The sequence below is a fragment of the Amaranthus tricolor genome, chromosome 17 (assembly GCF_026212465.1).
Source record: "Amaranthus tricolor cultivar Red isolate AtriRed21 chromosome 17, ASM2621246v1, whole genome shotgun sequence".
Lineage (NCBI taxonomy): Eukaryota > Viridiplantae > Streptophyta > Magnoliopsida > Caryophyllales > Amaranthaceae > Amaranthus > Amaranthus tricolor.
In genome coordinates, this window is record NC_080063.1 from 4764402 (window position 1) to 4782335 (window position 17934).

At 27.2% G+C, this 17934-nt stretch overlaps 1 protein-coding gene across 1 annotated transcript; it reads left to right on the forward strand.

Annotated features, from left to right (window-relative positions):
* Positions 1-277: 277 nt before the first annotated feature.
* On the forward strand, positions 278-16942 carry LOC130804706 (long-chain-alcohol oxidase FAO4A-like). The gene is made up of 4 exons (XM_057669253.1): positions 278-763; positions 2650-2919; positions 13462-14827; positions 16159-16942. The coding sequence occupies exons 1-4, from the start codon at positions 485-487 to the stop codon at positions 16695-16697; spliced, it is 2454 nt and encodes an 817-aa protein (XP_057525236.1). The 5' UTR covers positions 278-484; the 3' UTR covers positions 16698-16942.
* Positions 16943-17934: the final 992 nt, after the last annotated feature.

The window sequence follows — 17934 nt, forward strand, 5'->3', positions numbered from 1 at the left end:
GCATCGATAAATACAACGTTAAATATCTTCTCAATTTGCGTGTCAGGAAAATTAACACTAAATTTTTATACTAGGCGCCACATAATAGCGATCAAAAGGTTTGTTTTACGGAAAAAGTTGCTAACACATGTAAAACTACGTTAAAAATATTCTGGATTTGTGCGTCGAAAAAGTTAGTGTTTGAGTACTCATTTTGACCAGAATTTCAAACTAAGCCTAAAATAATGACACATTAATTAAGGCTAAATGAATACTTGATTAGTTATTTAGGTGTCAACGCTCATCTTGCCTCAACCATCCAGATCACATGTATTCATTTGACATACTTACCAACCTTCCAAGGAAGTGTACATTACATATTGCGTACTACTTCAAATAGTATAGTATATATATAAGACTATACACTACAAAGAGGTAAAATATCAACTCAAATAGATCACCCTTATTTGATTTAAAGCCTACAAAATAATTAAGAAACAATAAAATGAGTGTAGAATTCAGCCAATATGAAAATGGAAATATGTTCAGAAATGAAAAGGGAGAAGAATTGGTGATAGATTTAGGAAGCATCGATACACAAAGCCTTCTAATAGAAGGAGACAAGGAAAGTTACACTAATAAGTTAACTGCTATGGAGATGGAATCTCTAACTGCTCTTTGTGACACTATTTTACCGGCTGTTGATCCGCCGGAGAACGCCGCCGATGAGTCGGTTATTCGATTTTACAAAACTTCTGCTTCTATGGCGGGTACTCCTGAGCATGTAGGCACCATAATAACCATCTTTTCTTCTTTTTTTTTGTGTGGGGGGATGATTTTAAGAGATGGGAAGGGCAAATGATTTTTTGAATTTTTAGTTGATTTTTGGTTTTTTAATTTGTTTGAAAGTTAAAAAAATGTTTGATAAATGACTTTTTAATTAATTGAAAAATTGAATTTTAGGCAAAACTAAAATAACAACTACTATATAGAAATATCTTTTTCATCGATTAATTTGAGTTTTTCTTATGATTGTTTTACAATTCAAAAAAAATTATAACAACTAGCTTAAACACATGGCTAACAAATAAATCAATACTTTAAGAGATGGGAAGGGCAAATGATTTGTTGAAGTTTTAATTGATTTTTGGTTTTTTAATTTGTTTGAAAGTTGAAAAAAATGTTTGATAAATGACTTTTTAATCAATTGAAAAATTGAATTTTAGGCAAAACTAAAATAACAACTACTATATAGAAATATCTTTTTCATCGATTAATTTGGGTTTTTCTTATGATTATTTTACAGTTCAAAAAAAATTATAACAACTAGCTTAAACACATGGCTAACAAATAAATCAATACTTTAAGAGATGGGAAGGGCAAATGATTTTTTGAATTTTTAGTTGATTTTTGGTTTTTTAATTTGTTTGAAAGTTGAAAAAAATGTTTAATAAATGACTTTTTAATCAATTGAAAAATTGAATTTTAGGCAAAACTAAAATAACAACTACTATATAGAAATATCTTTTTCATCGATTAATTTGGATTTTTCTTATGATTGTTTTACAGTTCAAAAAAAATTATAACAACTAGCTTAAACAGATGGCTAACAAATAAATCAATATTTTCTGCTAGTTACAATAGCGAATATCTCTAACCAACAACTTCAATCAAAATTTATTTTCCAAACAATTTTGAAATATATACCGTAACATTTTTGTTGGGTAATGAGTTTTTTCTTTAACTTATTGCTTGGTTTTTGACTTTTTATTTTGTTGATGGGTTAAATAGCACAAAACATATCTATTTAATGACTCTTGTCAAAATAAATAAGCTACTCGGATCTTATCATGTCATCTTTTCCCTTCGCGACCTAGCTAGCTATTCTCTAATATATAATTAATATCTAAAAGTTACAAACTTTTATCAAATATCTATGTTATTATCAATTGAATAAACAACTAATAATATAGTTACGAATTTACGATTAAACAAGTTAAGCATTCACGTTAGCAATAAACTGAAAAAACCCGAATAGTATATTTTAATTTACATGTTTTTTAAAAAATTAAATCTTCAATTTAAAATTTTCAAATATTTTTCATTCATGAAAAAATCAATTAAAGTATCTATTCTAAATTTTTTATACGGAAAAATAATTATGAAATTAATTTATGTTTCAAGAAAAAAAATCCGCACGTGTTCATATAATAGATAAGCTTAGTTATAGGCTCGCTTTCTCATAGCCTAATGAGTTAAGTTTTAACAATAGTAAATTAGATATTGTTACTAAGGTACTATTTTCTATATTAAATTAATACGTATGTTGAAAATATTTTAAATATAAGAAAGATTTTATATTACTAAAATAGTGATTAGACTTGTATATATGTTTGATAGTAATCCTCCTATAATCATATAATTTTGTAAACGAATAAATCTTATTAAGTGTGTACGCAAGTAAATGCTCATTACTCGTAAGTTTGTGGGCTCAAGTGCATGGATGTCTCGTGGGTGGGTCCACACAAGTGAATCCAAGAATGATTATGTGATGAAATGTCACGGCCTAACAACTTTGAGTTTTTTTTAAGAATGAGAAAATATATAATATGATATGATGATTTGTGTAGCTAACTTTGTGTAATTGTAAATTTGGTGCATGAACTGAAGTTGGGGAAGATGATAAGCCAGAGACTTCGACATCATGTATTTCTAATACGTCTAATGTTATTTATGTTATCGACAAGATTAGGCACTTTTATATTTGGTGGTGGAAGTCGCAATTGGTCTCCACGTTTTCCTTTTGTTCTCAAGTTCTCTGAACTCTCCCTTGAAAGACGCCAACAATTCGTCCTCTATTTGTCTACAAGTTGGTTCCTTCTTTTTCGAATGGGCTTTTTTGGCATTAAACTCCTCATTTTATTGGCTTTCTTTAGTAAGGTACCAATTTATTTCTCATATTTTATTATTTATTGATCACTTGTTTGATATGTTCATATTTCTCATATTATTTATTCACTTGTTTGTTATGTTCATAATGTATTACTCCCTCCGGCTCCGTATGAAAGCATCAAAGAGTAAATTTTAAGTTAAACGAACAAAGAATTTGAATTGTGTACGTATATAACAATATTAAAATGGAGTTTAAATGGGATTTAATTTTAATTAAAAGAAAGGAATATAAAATAAGAAGTTACGATTACTCAAACAAAAATCGATGCAAATAGAGTATTTAGAATTTAGAAATATAAAAGAATATAAATCTAGAAACAAAAACCAAAAATTGATAGTGATTATTTTAAGAGAATAGGAAAAGTTGTAATATTTTGTCCTTTATTTAATTAGTGTAGTAAATGTGATGTTAAATATAAAGAGAAATTAAATTATGTATATATAATATCTATAACTATTACTAAAACAAAATACGGCTGACATCATCACCTTTTAAAATTGCTTATGTGTCGCTTTCTCATTAAAAATTTTCCCTTTAAAATTTAATAATTATATCATTATTATTACGATTATCTTTGACTTACTACTTTCTTATTTTGAATATATTATTATTCTGATTTATTTTATTTTTTTGTTTTTTAGGCCAAATCACATTAATGTATTAGAAAACTATATATTATATTTCATTTATTTCAATTATTTATAAAGTGTTTTCAATTTTATTAATTAAATTAATATTATTTATTGGATATTTTGAAATGGTTAAAACATAATATACTTTTATTAGGATTTGTTTTTGTTATTTATACTCTTGGTTACTTAAATGCAATGATTAATTCTAATATGATTTAGGTTGTGACTATCATTATACTCCCTCCGTTTCCTAATGTTTTTCCTGTTTAGAATATTCTATTTTAGACAGAGAAATTTGATTAAGATTTTTAGACATATATAAATAATAAAATATATCCATGTGAGATCTCGTTAGATTCGTCTTAATGCATATTTTTTTATTATATTATTTTTATAATTTTTTGTGATGCGTATTTAGAGATATTAAGGCTCAAAATTTACTTTAAAAATTGTGCAAAAAGTAAAAGAGAAAAACGTTTGGAAATGGAGAGTATAAGTCACTTATATTTTTTATGAGAAAAAATTTTCTTTGTCGTTTAAACTAATAAAATAATTTTACATATTTCTATGTATTTATATTTGATTTTAAAGTGTGTTATTAATAATAAAAATATTTAATACTTCTATAAATTAATGTATTAGTTATTTTTGTCAGCAAAAATTGATATGTTATTTTTTATTAAAAAAAACTCATAATTTCATATTGTACTCAGGGTATGAACCATTTGCTCTTTTATTCAAAAGAAAAAAAAAGGAAAGTATAAATATACCTATATTACGCACAATGCAAAATATGATATAATGTACGTAATGTATAAAACTGTTTAGAGTGAAACGAAATATAACTATAATGTATAATTTATTTTTAAAATTTTAATTTTTTAATTTATACAAATATGTCAGAAAATTTGATAAAGCCGTGCATCGCATGGGCACTATCTTATAATGTATTAAAAAAGAGTTTATATGTGTGGATGAAATTTACTTAAAAAATGTTTAAACCTGTAAAGATAATGTATTCAAAATCGGATATTAGATCGATTTGAATCTGGAAATTCGAATAATGAAAATCATGATCAGATGCCGGATATCCGGTTTTAAATTCTTATATTTTTTTGGTTTTATTATTAAAACAATTTTAAGTTCTTTACACGTAAATATTTAAGCTTACTATACTTTCTTTTTTTAATCAAGCTTATTTTTTTAACTTTGAATACAAATCATTTTGGGAATACGATTGGATTTTCTAAAGTTTGAATTAATTAACAATCAAATAGTTATGCAAATTAGTTATAGTCGAGAGTTGTACATATTAGTAAATTTAACAATCTAAACAAAATTTATATATATATATATATATATATATATATATATATATATATATATATATATATATATATATATATATATATATATATATATATTAAAAATAGAAAATAATAAAAATTACAAGCGAATATCCGATTTTACTAATATTCTGATCCGGATTCAGTATCCAATTTAAAAATAAGATATTCGATCTAAATTATCCAATTATCAAAAATCAAATAAAGCATCCAATTTCTAAAAGCGAATATTAGATAATTCAAATCGATTATTTTTAAATAGTCTTAATTACTATTTGATACCAAGAGAAAATCTTTGCCTAGTCTAGTATAAATCCCTTAAAAGCTTCAAAAAAAGTTCTTACCATGCATTATCAATTTCCATACCAAATATGTGGGAAAGTGTCTATTTTCCCAATTTGTTTCCTTTCCTTCAAAACCACTTCCACCAAAGATGGCCTAATGGATCCATTTCTAATTAATATAAGTAATTTAATTAATTATATTATTTGGGATAACTAATCAAATGTTGTATAATATTATTTAATTATTTGGGATAACTATATTAATTGACGAGTAATTTGATGATACATTTTCAATTTAATGACTTGATTCTTTGAATAATGTGATTAAAATTAAAAATATTTCTTGAGGCTAAATATATCATAACCCTAATTGACATTTATAAAATATTAAAATATTTGCAATCTCTTTTTAGTTCCATCAAATAAAATTGATAAAATACTCTGTTAAATTATAGTAATGGAAAAAAATGATTTAATAGTAATATTATTTATTATAACCAACTAAGGGTCACAATAAATTTAAAGATTCCCCGCAATTTGTTTTATACTAGAATGCCAACCATCTATTTATACAGTGGATCATCTCTTACATTTATTAAATGGATAGGACTCGAGTTCATTAGATTTAACCTTTCTACAATCTCTGAATCCTACTTCACTTATGTCAAGTTTTATTGACTATTTTTATTGATATGTTTTTCGATAAAAACTTTTTTTTTTTACTAAATAAAATATGTAGTTTTCTTTTGTATTTATGTTTCGTAGATAATGATTTCAAAATTATTTTTACTTATGCGTTTATATTTGCATAATTATTTTTCCGTTTAAGGGAAAAAAAAAAGAGTTTAGATATTTGACTTGGTTATGATCTTATTCAGTTTACCTAATTATAATTGAAGTTCATATTTTTTATTTAATTGAATTTACTTTTATTAGATTGAACTTATTTTAATTACTATATTAACATTATTTTTACGGAAAAAACTTATTTTTACTACTTCATAGAATATTATTTTTCTCCTTTGAATTGTAAGTTAATAATATTGGACTTGTCTTTACTGAATAGGATTGATATATGGTTATTTAAATAAACTTATATATACCAAATTTTATTATTTTAAGGTAACTAGCTAGTTAGCTTGAATAAAACTTAAGTACATAATTAAAATATAATCAAGAACCTTTGCCTAAGACTCCATTTTATTTAATATAATAACATACTGTAAAATGAGTTAAATTCAGTAAACAAATTAAATAATTTATCTTAATAATATCAGTAGTGCAAAAAGAAAACAAATCACAAAAAATAAGCATAGATAAATATAAGAAAAGAATTAGTTATTAAAAACCATATTTAATTAAATAAAACCAATTTAAAATTTTCACGAATCATAAGTATAATTTCTTGAGTTAGCACATTTATATAAATGAGATATCTTAATTGCTACTAACAAGAATGTCATTTTCCATGAAAAATTAAAATAAAACTAACAAATAAAACTATAAAAATTAAAATAAGTTATGAACTTAGCATCTTTATATTTATATAATTATTTTTGAAAGAAACGGGTAACCATTCTTTTCGGGCTATCAAAAATTAAATTTGACAATTGCCTGTCCTATTAATGCTTAAAAGTGATTCAGTAAGCGAAAAAGTGGTCACGGTAACGTTAACGTTAACATATGTTGTTGCTGTCAATTTATTTCTGATGTAAGAAGATTATTTCTCATAGGATTTTTATAATCTCTACAATAACATAAAGAAATTTTGTTAAACAACTATTTATAAAAAATATCCTTTTTGCTATAAATTATTTAGAATAACAATTATCTTTTTTTCAAAAACTATCTATAAAGATATTTATTTTAATTAGAAACTACCTACTAAAGAACAATTTTCTTTATCAAATACTAACATAGGTTGCACTAAAACGGATACGGACACGGACACGGACACGACACGAATACGAGAAAACGCCAACTCAAAAATGGCGGACACGGGGACACGAAAATGGTAATATAATAAATATATCAAATTAAAGATAATTTTACAATCTTTCATTTGATATATGTAAATAAACACTTTAAAAACATAAAACTCACATAAAATGCAAATAAGTACCAAATAAACAACAGTCTAATCAAATAAAGAAAAAAAATAAAGAAAAAGATAAAACCAAAAGACAAGTACAACTTACTACAGGAAGAATAGATTAGAATAGAAAGGAAAGAAAATCAATTCAGTAATCTTTCTTCCACCTCCATCAACCCCTTTTCACTCTCTTTTCCACAAGGGCCATTTTCTTCATCTTCTTCCTTCAATCAAATTAAATTAATGTCAAATTTTTCATTCACCCAATTCATCAAAACACTTTAATTTAATCATTTAAAAAAATCCAAAAAAACCCATCTCTTCTTCTTCACTTTCTCTTTCCTCTCCACACTGCATTTCCTTCTTCCAACTTCGCCGTGCAACTTCTTCTTTTTCATCTTCTTTTATTTTTTTTTAAAAAACGTGTCCTTGCCGTGTCCACGTGTCCGAAAAAATATTAAAATATTGGACACTTCATTTGGCGTGTCGGACACGGATTTTCGTGTGTCCGTCGCGTGTCCGTGTCCGACACGTGTCCGATACGCGACACGTGTGTCAAGTGGCGTGTCCGTGTTTCCTTGATACTAACTACTCATAAAAATACAACATTTTGCTGATGTACAGTTATGTGCTTCAGGTTAATATTACTACCTCCGTTCCTTAAAGAAGTTCCCATTTGTCATTTTGGGTGTTTCATTTACTGTTCCCATCTTTCCATTTATGTTACAAATTTTTGACAAAAATAACCTTATTCATACTCACTTTAATATTTTTTATAATGCTTATGTACTTCACATATCCTCCACTAACTTCAATTTAATATCTTAATATTCCTTATGGTCCCCCCATGTTTCCATCTAACTTTATAAAACTAATTTTTTATTAATTGTGGTTCCTATATTTTTTTCCACTAATTTTTTTTAATATTTTTTAATTCTTATGATCCTTACTTTTCTCCGATCAAATTTATTATTCAATTAAATAATATATCCACTATCAAAATATTTTGTTTTTCTTAATTCCCGTGAACATTTCTTTTGCGAACTTTATTAAAGAACTGAGGGAGTATAGTATATAGTAAAAGAAAAAAGAAATATTTTAAATGCTAGCCCATTTTAATATTTTAATGATAATGGGGTGTTTGGCAATTGACTGTTGGCTTTTTTAGTTGACTTGTTTGACCAGCTGGAAATGTTGACTGTTTTGTTGGCTTTTAAGTTAGCTGAAAAAACTAATTGTTTGTAGAGATGTTTTGTAAATTTGAGTGATGGTTGTTTGCTATTTATTAGAGAAAAAATGGGCCAACAAGCCAAAAGCCAACCAAAAAAGCTAGCCGGAGCAATTTTTTCATTTTGGCTCAAAAGCAAGCTTTTCAGTTTCTTTAAAAGCTATTACCAAACACCTTTTAAAACTATTTAACCAATCCACAAGCCAAAAGCCAAAAACGATTCAAAAAACTAACTAAAAAGCTAACAAAACACCCCATATCATTATTAATTATGAATATGAAAGTGTTACTTCTAATACATTTAGGAAACAATACTACTTTTTTAAAAGAATCAATCCTGTCAACCTACTCAACTATATGTTTTAAATTGATATTTACTCTTCATCTTTTCATTTGATATTATTTATTAGGAAAAATTACAAAAAACTATTTAATATATAGCATTTTTTGCAAAAAAATTACATAATTTAATTTTTTTTAGCAAAAAACTACCTTATATGATAATTTTGTTTTCAAAACGCTACCATTTAATGGAAACCGTCAATTGACCATCAAGTGAGACATTGACTTTGCATGTGAGAGGCACATGACATACTCCTTTCTATGAATCTTCTTCTTTGGTTTCTTCTCCTTCTCTTTCTCTGAATCCCCATTTTCTACTTTTCTTTTCTTCTTTCGGGTTCCATCTAGAACGTTCTCTTTCTCTACATTTTCATTTTCTTCTTTTATATTTTTAAACCTTTTCACTGAGTCATTGAGATGAACAGGTACATGTGGGCAAATTCACCTTTTTATTCAAAGTTCATCCTCTACAAGTTTATAAAAATTTTTATCTGTATCCATGTATACATCCCTATTATCAGAGTTTTTTATCTCAAAAATGAAAAAAATCAAAGTTTTTAAGTCAAATTCAAAAATACTCATCACCAAAAAACTGATTAATTCAAGGAACAAAAAATAACTCATTAATAAAAACAAAAGGCTTCACATAAACCAAAAATAAAATACTCATCAGAGGAAGGATTCATGTGCCTCTCACATGCAAAGTTAATGCTTCACTTGACGGTCAACTGACGGTTTTCGTTAAGTGGTAGCCTTTTGAAAACAAAAATATCATATAAAGTAGTTTTTTGCAAAAAAAATTAAATTAGATAATTTTTTGTAAAAGATGTTATAAATTAGGTAATTTTTTGTAATTTTTCCAATCCATAATACGTAGAGTTTCGTAATGTATAGCATCTTGTTATGTCTCATTTTCTAACTTTTAATTAACTTCCTCGTGTATTCCTCCTGCCTTAAACTATGGTTAATGTGATTAAGAACTAAACGTGGATAACTCAAACAAGGAGTAAATGATGACAAACTCAGAGGTTCAAAGATGGTTACTAAAATCAATTCATAGTGCTAAAAATTACTCCTAAAACTAATAAAGTTGTAATTCCTTTATTTTAGTAATATAATTTCATTTGACTTTTTTGACACCGTTCACAATCTTATAACTAAAGTAAAAAGTTTCTTTTAGATAAGTACTCATAAAAATCGTACGTAATGAAAACTGAATTGTGATAAGACCGTCGTGTGTTTAAAAATAAATGAGGCAACGTAGACATGCAACACCAAAGCATTTAAGGGTGCAAAAGGTCTGGTTTGATCTGATCTGACACTAAAATTAAATCAGACCAAAAATTTCGGTATGGACATTTTCCAGACCGGACCAAACGTTTATATCAATAGATTGGACCAGACCAAACCGTTCTACAACTGTCTGGTCTGGTCTAATCTACGGTTTTTTATTTTTATATTTTTGCCAAAATAATATAAGTGTTTATACAAAAATTTCGCACCTACGATCACAAAATATAATAATTTGTAATTAGTTGATTGCATTAACATTATTTTAGTATATATTATTATATAAAAATAACTACATCTCGAAATATCTAGATAGCAACATATTTTTTATAAAAAATTATAATTTTTGGTCTTAGTATGGTTTGCGGTCTGGTCTGGTCTGAAAAATAAAAAACCGGGACCTAACCGTAAACTGTAATTTTTTTTGAAAAAAAACAGACCAGACTGTTTGGACCGTAGACCAGACCAAATATTAAAATTACGGTTTGGTCCGATTTGATTAGTCACATTTAGTTTTTCACGTTTCTCAAGAAAATATTTTAACATCTGATAGTTCTAATTGTTCTTATTTACGTATAATAAAAAGTTGACATTAATAATCCTTGTATTGGGGTTAATCAAATAAGATTTCACATGACTATGGTTTAACTTATAGATTAAGAATAAATACAAATGAAGTATGATAATTGAATAGTGATAAAAAATAAATTGGACTTATGATACAAAAAATAATCACATACTTCCTCCGTTTCAATTTACTTGCAATATTTGTTTTTTACGCAGTCCCATGCACTAATTCAATCCTTAATATCTCTAATTATGTATGATAAAAAATTATAAAAATTTAATATTAATAATCTTTGCAATGAGATGAATCAAACAAGACCTCACTTGACTATATTTTAATCTATAAATTAAAAACTAATCACAAATTAAGAGTAGTGAATGAATAGTGCCATTTTTGCAAATGTTGCAACTAATATAGAAGTATATTCTTATGAAATGATCACTTATTTTAGTCTTCGAGTGAACAGTTATATAAACCTAAAATCATCATTACAATCTTAAAAAGTAATTAATTAGAAAAATAAACTAATCTTAAAATTTACACCTAAATAAACATGCAAGCTAACTTTTTGTGTTCTAAGACATTAACATTTATAATTATTGATGGACGAAAGTAAAATTACAATTTACAAGATTGTTACGTTGAAGTATAAGGTCATTTAACTCAACGCCCTAGATTTATACTTATGAATATATTGCTTACGCCACGTAAGATGAATGTAATGATCACAGATAATATTAGCTGCTGTGTCAATTTTTCCTTATTAGTTGGGGAGGTTGGGGAACTGTTAGGTGAAAAGGTATCTTGAAAGCTCCATCAGTGACACATTTTATGTGACTATATCTTATACGGTCGGTCTCATGTAAGACGTCTTTTCAATGGGTGTTTTTTAAGTTCAATCTATTAAATTTTAATGTTTATTAACTATATTGTTAATGCATATTTATATTATCCTTAATGCCTATTTACAATATACCTACCGAGAAACTTAGCCTACTAATCTACTTATCATATCCATAATGCCCACCGAGTAAAGTACTTACAATATTTTAAATGTCTACTTACAATATTCTTAATTTCTACCAAAAAACTTACTCAATATTTTCCTTTTTGGACCAGTCTAATTAGAGATGATCTCTCAAAGAGACCGTCTCTTACGAGAATTTATGTATTTCATATATGAGCGGGATCGATGTCTATGAATTGTCTTTTATTTTTATAGGGCTAAAGATTTTTTTTTTAATTCAAATTAAAATAGAATATTTTTGGCTCCTAAAATTATGTGTATTTTTAAATTATGTTTGCTATCGATAAAAATTAAACAACCATTTTGCTATTATATAATAGATAAGGTTGTGTAGATCCAGACGGACCTCTCGATCTAAACCCTACATACGGCATTTGGGAAATCATTTTATAATATTGAGAAATGAAATGGAAATTATAATGGACGATGAATAAGAACTCTCTGATTATTTTAATTAAATGAAACATTATTAGTTAAACTGAAGTGAACTGGAAATATCCATGCTGAAGTTATATATATATATATATATATATATATATATATATATATATATATATATATATATATATATATATATATATATATATATATATATATATATATATATATATTTATATATATATATATATATATATATATATATATATATATATATATATATTATTATATATATATATATATATATATATATATATATATTGAAAAATAAATGTAAAATGATAAAAAAAAAATTAAAATTAAATGTTAAAACATACGGGAGGTGTATAGTACGCGGGAAAGATCATGTAATGTGCTTAATAAGAACACAATTTTTTGTATGACTGTACATAGGCAAATATTTTCTGTAATTTTTTGTTGTTGCTGCTCTCATCCCAAAAAATCAAAATATAATTATTTATTTTACATTCATATATATTTTCAATATTTAGTTGCTATGTAAAAGGAAACATAAGCTAACACACTCCGTAAGGGTGTTCATTAATGAGAACAATAGTGTATTTTAAAGAATAAAAAGCTAAACAAAATAAAATACTATGAATAAATTTAATCTCTTTAACACATCATTTGATGATAAATTTTAAATGTCAATATTATGTTAAGCATATAATAATTAACTTTTATATGATTTAGTAAACTTTAAAAATATAATATAATCTAATATTTAAAATTAAATTATAATCGTATTAGGTCGTACCAGATAGGGTTGTGCAAAAATATCCGATATAATTTAATTAATTTATACTTTTGAAAATCTAACCATATATCCAAAATAATTTATTTTCAAAGTTTAAAAAATAAGTTTGATCAAAAAATAAATCAAAGTGAAGTTAAATATTTATGTAAAAAAAATGCAAATTGTTTAAAAAAAACCCAAAAAATATAAAAATTTAAAACAATTCGGATTAAATTGGATTATTTGATTTTTTCATATTGAAACTGAATCATAATTTTTATTATTAAAAAACGAGATATTCAAATTTCCGATCTGAATCAATCAATTATCTAATTTTAAATACCCTAGTACCAGATGAGATGAGTTTCAACCATGCATGTTATTATATCAAATTTAATGAGATATTGGTTGGTAGGTCTCAAATTATGGATGATATTTATGCCACGATCATTAGTACTACTACTTCATGTAGTTTTTCCCTCCCTTCCTATTTGCTATTAGTATAATTTATAATTGAAAGGTCAAACGTTATGTCATTAATATCAGGTGGATGAGAATGAAGAAAACCCATCATGGAAAGCAATCGGGTACTGTGGGCCAGACCCAGATTTCAAATCAAAAAAGAAAAACGACCCAACCCAACAAATTTGTAATTTCAAAGTCACACCATATCCCTACAGCCCAAACAAAGAAGCCCAAATCCAAATCCAAACCCAAGCCCAAACCCAACCCAAAGAAAACATATATGGCCCACTATTCGAACGCATAGTTAATGCAAAATGTCCCCCAGATACCCTTATCGAGACCCTTAAACGTTTTGGCTTTCCTGTAACATCCACAAAAAGACACCATCAAACGCCAACAACAACCATCCAATGCGACGTCGTAGTGGTGGGTTCCGGAAGCGGCGGCGGTGTAATTTCCGGTGTCTTAGCTGCAGCAGGGTATAAAGTACTTGTTATAGAAAAAGGAGAATATAATGCTAGGACAAATCTATCACTTCTAGAAGGTCCTAGTCTAGATAAAATGTATGAAGGTGCAGGAATGGTAACAACCAAAGATTTAGGGGTAACAATTCTAGCCGGTTCAACCGTCGGTGGTGGTTCGACTATAAACTGGTCGGCATCGATTCGAACGCCACCACATGTAATCAAAGAATGGGCTCAAGTACATGAACTAGAAATATTTGATAGTCCTTTATATAAAGAAGCACTTGATGTTGTATGCCAAAAAATGGGTGTACAAAATGATGTAATTAATGAAGGGTTTAATAATGCAATATTAAGAAAAGGGTGTTTGGAATTGGGTTATCCTGTTATGAATATTCCGAGGAATTCTCCGGCGGATCATTATTGTGGGTGGTGTTGTTTAGGGTGCAAGGATGGGAAAAAGAAGGGTACTTGTGAGACATGGTTGAAGGATATGGTGGATTCCGGTAATGGGGCTATAATTGTTGGTTGTGAGGTTAGAAAAGTAAGGTATGAAAGGAGAAATGGGGGGGTTCGGGACCGGGCTAATGGGGTGGAGTTTGACGTTGGGTGTAAGAATGATCGGGTTTTGTTTGTTGTTGAGGCTAAAACAACGGTTTTGGCGGGTGGTGCGCTTAATACACCGGCGTTGTTGAGGAGAAGTGGGGTTAAGAATGAGAATATAGGGAGGAATCTGCACCTTCATCCGGTTGTAATGGCATGGGGTTATTTTCCGGATAAGGTGGGGGCTGAAAAGTTGTCGTGTTTGGAGGTGGATGAAGAAAATGTGTGGCCGGAAAAGGAGAAGAGGAGTTATGAAGGTGGTATAATGACGGCGATGTCGACGGTTATTGGAAATTTTAATGAGAGTGGATATGGGGTTGTTATACAAACTCCTTCGTTACATCCTGGCATGTTTTCAGCTTTGATGCCTTGGAAATCAGGTGAGAAATTGAAAATACGAAGTTTTGTTCTTATTCAACATTTTTATGATTTTTCAATAATAATTTTTGGGTATTTGCTTATAGTAAATTTGGGTAATTCGATTGTCTACTATATTAGATAAATCACCAAAAAAGTAAATTAAAAATTAATTTAAATTAGAGAAAATTTTTGAAAATTTACATAAAAAATTCTAAATAATAAAAAAAAATTATATATTTTTTTTAAATATTTTTTAACAAATTTTTTGACATTTTATTTTAATTTATCTTTTTTTTTAAAAAAAGCTTGCTATATAACAAGTCATCCGGTTATCGGGTTTACTCTATCCCTCAAAGTTGGGATTATTCATGGTTTATCAATAGATGAAATTATTATAGAAAAATAATGAATAGATTGAATTATTCTAGATAGTTTTTCCTTAAAAATATTATTTTATTGTTTTTATTTTGTATATGTTTGATTTATATTGATAATCTTTACACGAAATTGAGAGTCCTAACTTATAGGGGCAAATGTACGTAGCATGAATAGTGTCAATCCAGTTATTTAGACTCTTTATTTTGCTTTATATATTCGTGTCTGATCTTCATGACTCTGATATTGGTATGACACTTAGATATTTCATTATAGGCGTAAAATTAAATATTTTGATGTATCTGACACTTAAATATGTACCAATATCATACATCAGTACTTGAGTTCAAGTAATGGAGGTGTCAATTAACACTACATGAATTTGAATGATTTTGTATACTTTTAATTATTTAACACTTCAAAACAAGGTTCCAAAAGAAGTTCTAATCTACTTTTTTTTTGTTTTTCAAAAAGAAGTTATGGTTCCAAATTTACATTAAATTTTATATTCTTTAAAAATTAATTTGGAACAAATTAATAACTAATTGGTTGAAGACATTATTTTTGCAAATTAAATGTGTATCTACATCAAATGTCATAGTTTTTTTATGTTTATTGATTTGGTACAGATAAAATTTTTGACCGAAGAGTTTTTATTTTTTATTTTTTATTTTTATTTTTATTTTTAATAATGACTCCTAGTAGCATAATTTTCATAATATAAACTTTAGCTCAACTTGAGAAATAATTTTAAAATTATAAGCATTTTTATTAAAACTTTGGTCAAGTGTAATTTTTGAATTTAAATTATCAATATTAATTATTTTTCTTTGGAACCCACCCTTGATATAACTAGTTATACCTAGAATATATATCATAAAAATATTTTTTCTTTAACTAAAAGATGTCATAAAAGACGAAGTATATACAATACCAAATTTTGAAAAAAAAAAATTAATTTATTTTGCAACATCAGGCTCACAATTGAAGCATCAAATGACAAGGTTTTCAAGAACAGCCCATTTCATAGCCCTTGCAAGAGACATAGGATCTGGGACAATATCCGATTCTCCATTCGACATAACATATAAAATGGACGCCATTGATGAATCAAATCTCAAAAAAGGGATAGAAAAGATGCTAAGAATACTAGCCGCAGCGGGTGCGGAGGAGATAGGGACCCACCATCAAAGTGGAGAAAGTATAAACGTAAAGAAAGTGAGTTGCCATGAGTTCGAGAATTTCGTAAAAAGGGAAAGTTCAAAAGGGATACAAGGTTTGTCAATGCCAATTGCTTCGGCACACCAAATGGGGAGTTGTAGAATGGGAATTGATCCAAACAATTCAGTGGTGAACCAAATGGGTGAGTGTTGGGATGTTGAGGGGCTTTATTTGGCTGATTCCAGTGTTTTTCCTACGGCTTTAGGGGTTAATCCTATGGTTACTGTTCAAGCTATAGCTTATTGTACTGCTCAATCTGTTCTTGAGTTTCTCAAAAGGAAAAGTATTAATTAATTGATAACAAATCAACATATGGAGTTTTTATTTATTTTATACTATAAAATAAAATTCAACATTTATAGTTCTATGTATAGAAATATAGAATTCATGTTAAAAGTATATGACCCTCTATTTTTTTTTTTTTTGAGTTAACTATATGATCTTGTTACTTGTATCTATGTTTCTATGAACTCATTGAATATGATAAGGTTGTAGATTAATATTTAAAGATAATGTTAATTTGAATTAAGGATTTGGCATGATTGTATGTGTGTTATGATCTAGTTAATTCTTCTCATTCTGCAAAATTAAGTTGTATTATTTTTAAGGTTATCTTTCTATTTTTTTTCTTTTTTTATTATTAAATTAACTAAATATTTGCCTGAAGTTAGAGTATGTCTGAGGTGTAGCTGCTCAGGGTTTAATATTTATAGGCTGTACAAACTTTGCAAGAATTTGGATTTAATTATTGCTCTACTTTTCCATAAAATCAAAGAATCAATATTTCCAAAAAAATTGAAGAGTTACTAGTTACTAAACAAATAGAAATTGAATTAAAGGAGAATTTTTGTTGTTGTTGCTGTCATTGTCACTGTCACTCTATTTTTCATTATAGCAACATTTTTTATTTCTCCTTAAAATGCTCTTAATCGTACAAATAATATAATTTTTCGTCTTGGTTAAAGTTGGATACATATCTTTTTTATTTGTCCAATTAAATATATCCACAATTTTTGCAAAAAAAACATGCCTATTTGATTCTTCCTTATTCAAAAACTTCATTCTTAAACAAGCTTGAATTTATAAGAACATCAAGGACTAGGAGTTCGTGCATAGGTGAAAACATTCAATTACTACAACCTTACAGCATAGATAATTTCTCTTAAGTCTTATCAATTCTCCTTGTCCAAAATCTATCGATTTTAGTAACTAGGGTTTCTCAACTTCTATACGTCACTAGCTTGATGGTGTTCATACTTACTATATCCAAAGCCTCTATGAAAACTCTTGAAGTCACTTGGTGTGTGTCTAGTATGATCATTTAGTTCATCGTCAATATACAATTTTTATATAATGTTTACATAATTTGCATCACACTATCTAATTTCTCCTTGAATCATACGTTGAGTGTTTCTTTTATATAATGTTTTGATCATTTGCATCACACTATCACACATATGAGTCTATCATTTATTTATGCACCTCTACAACATCAATGTCTAACTATTCATCTATCATGATACCAACTCAT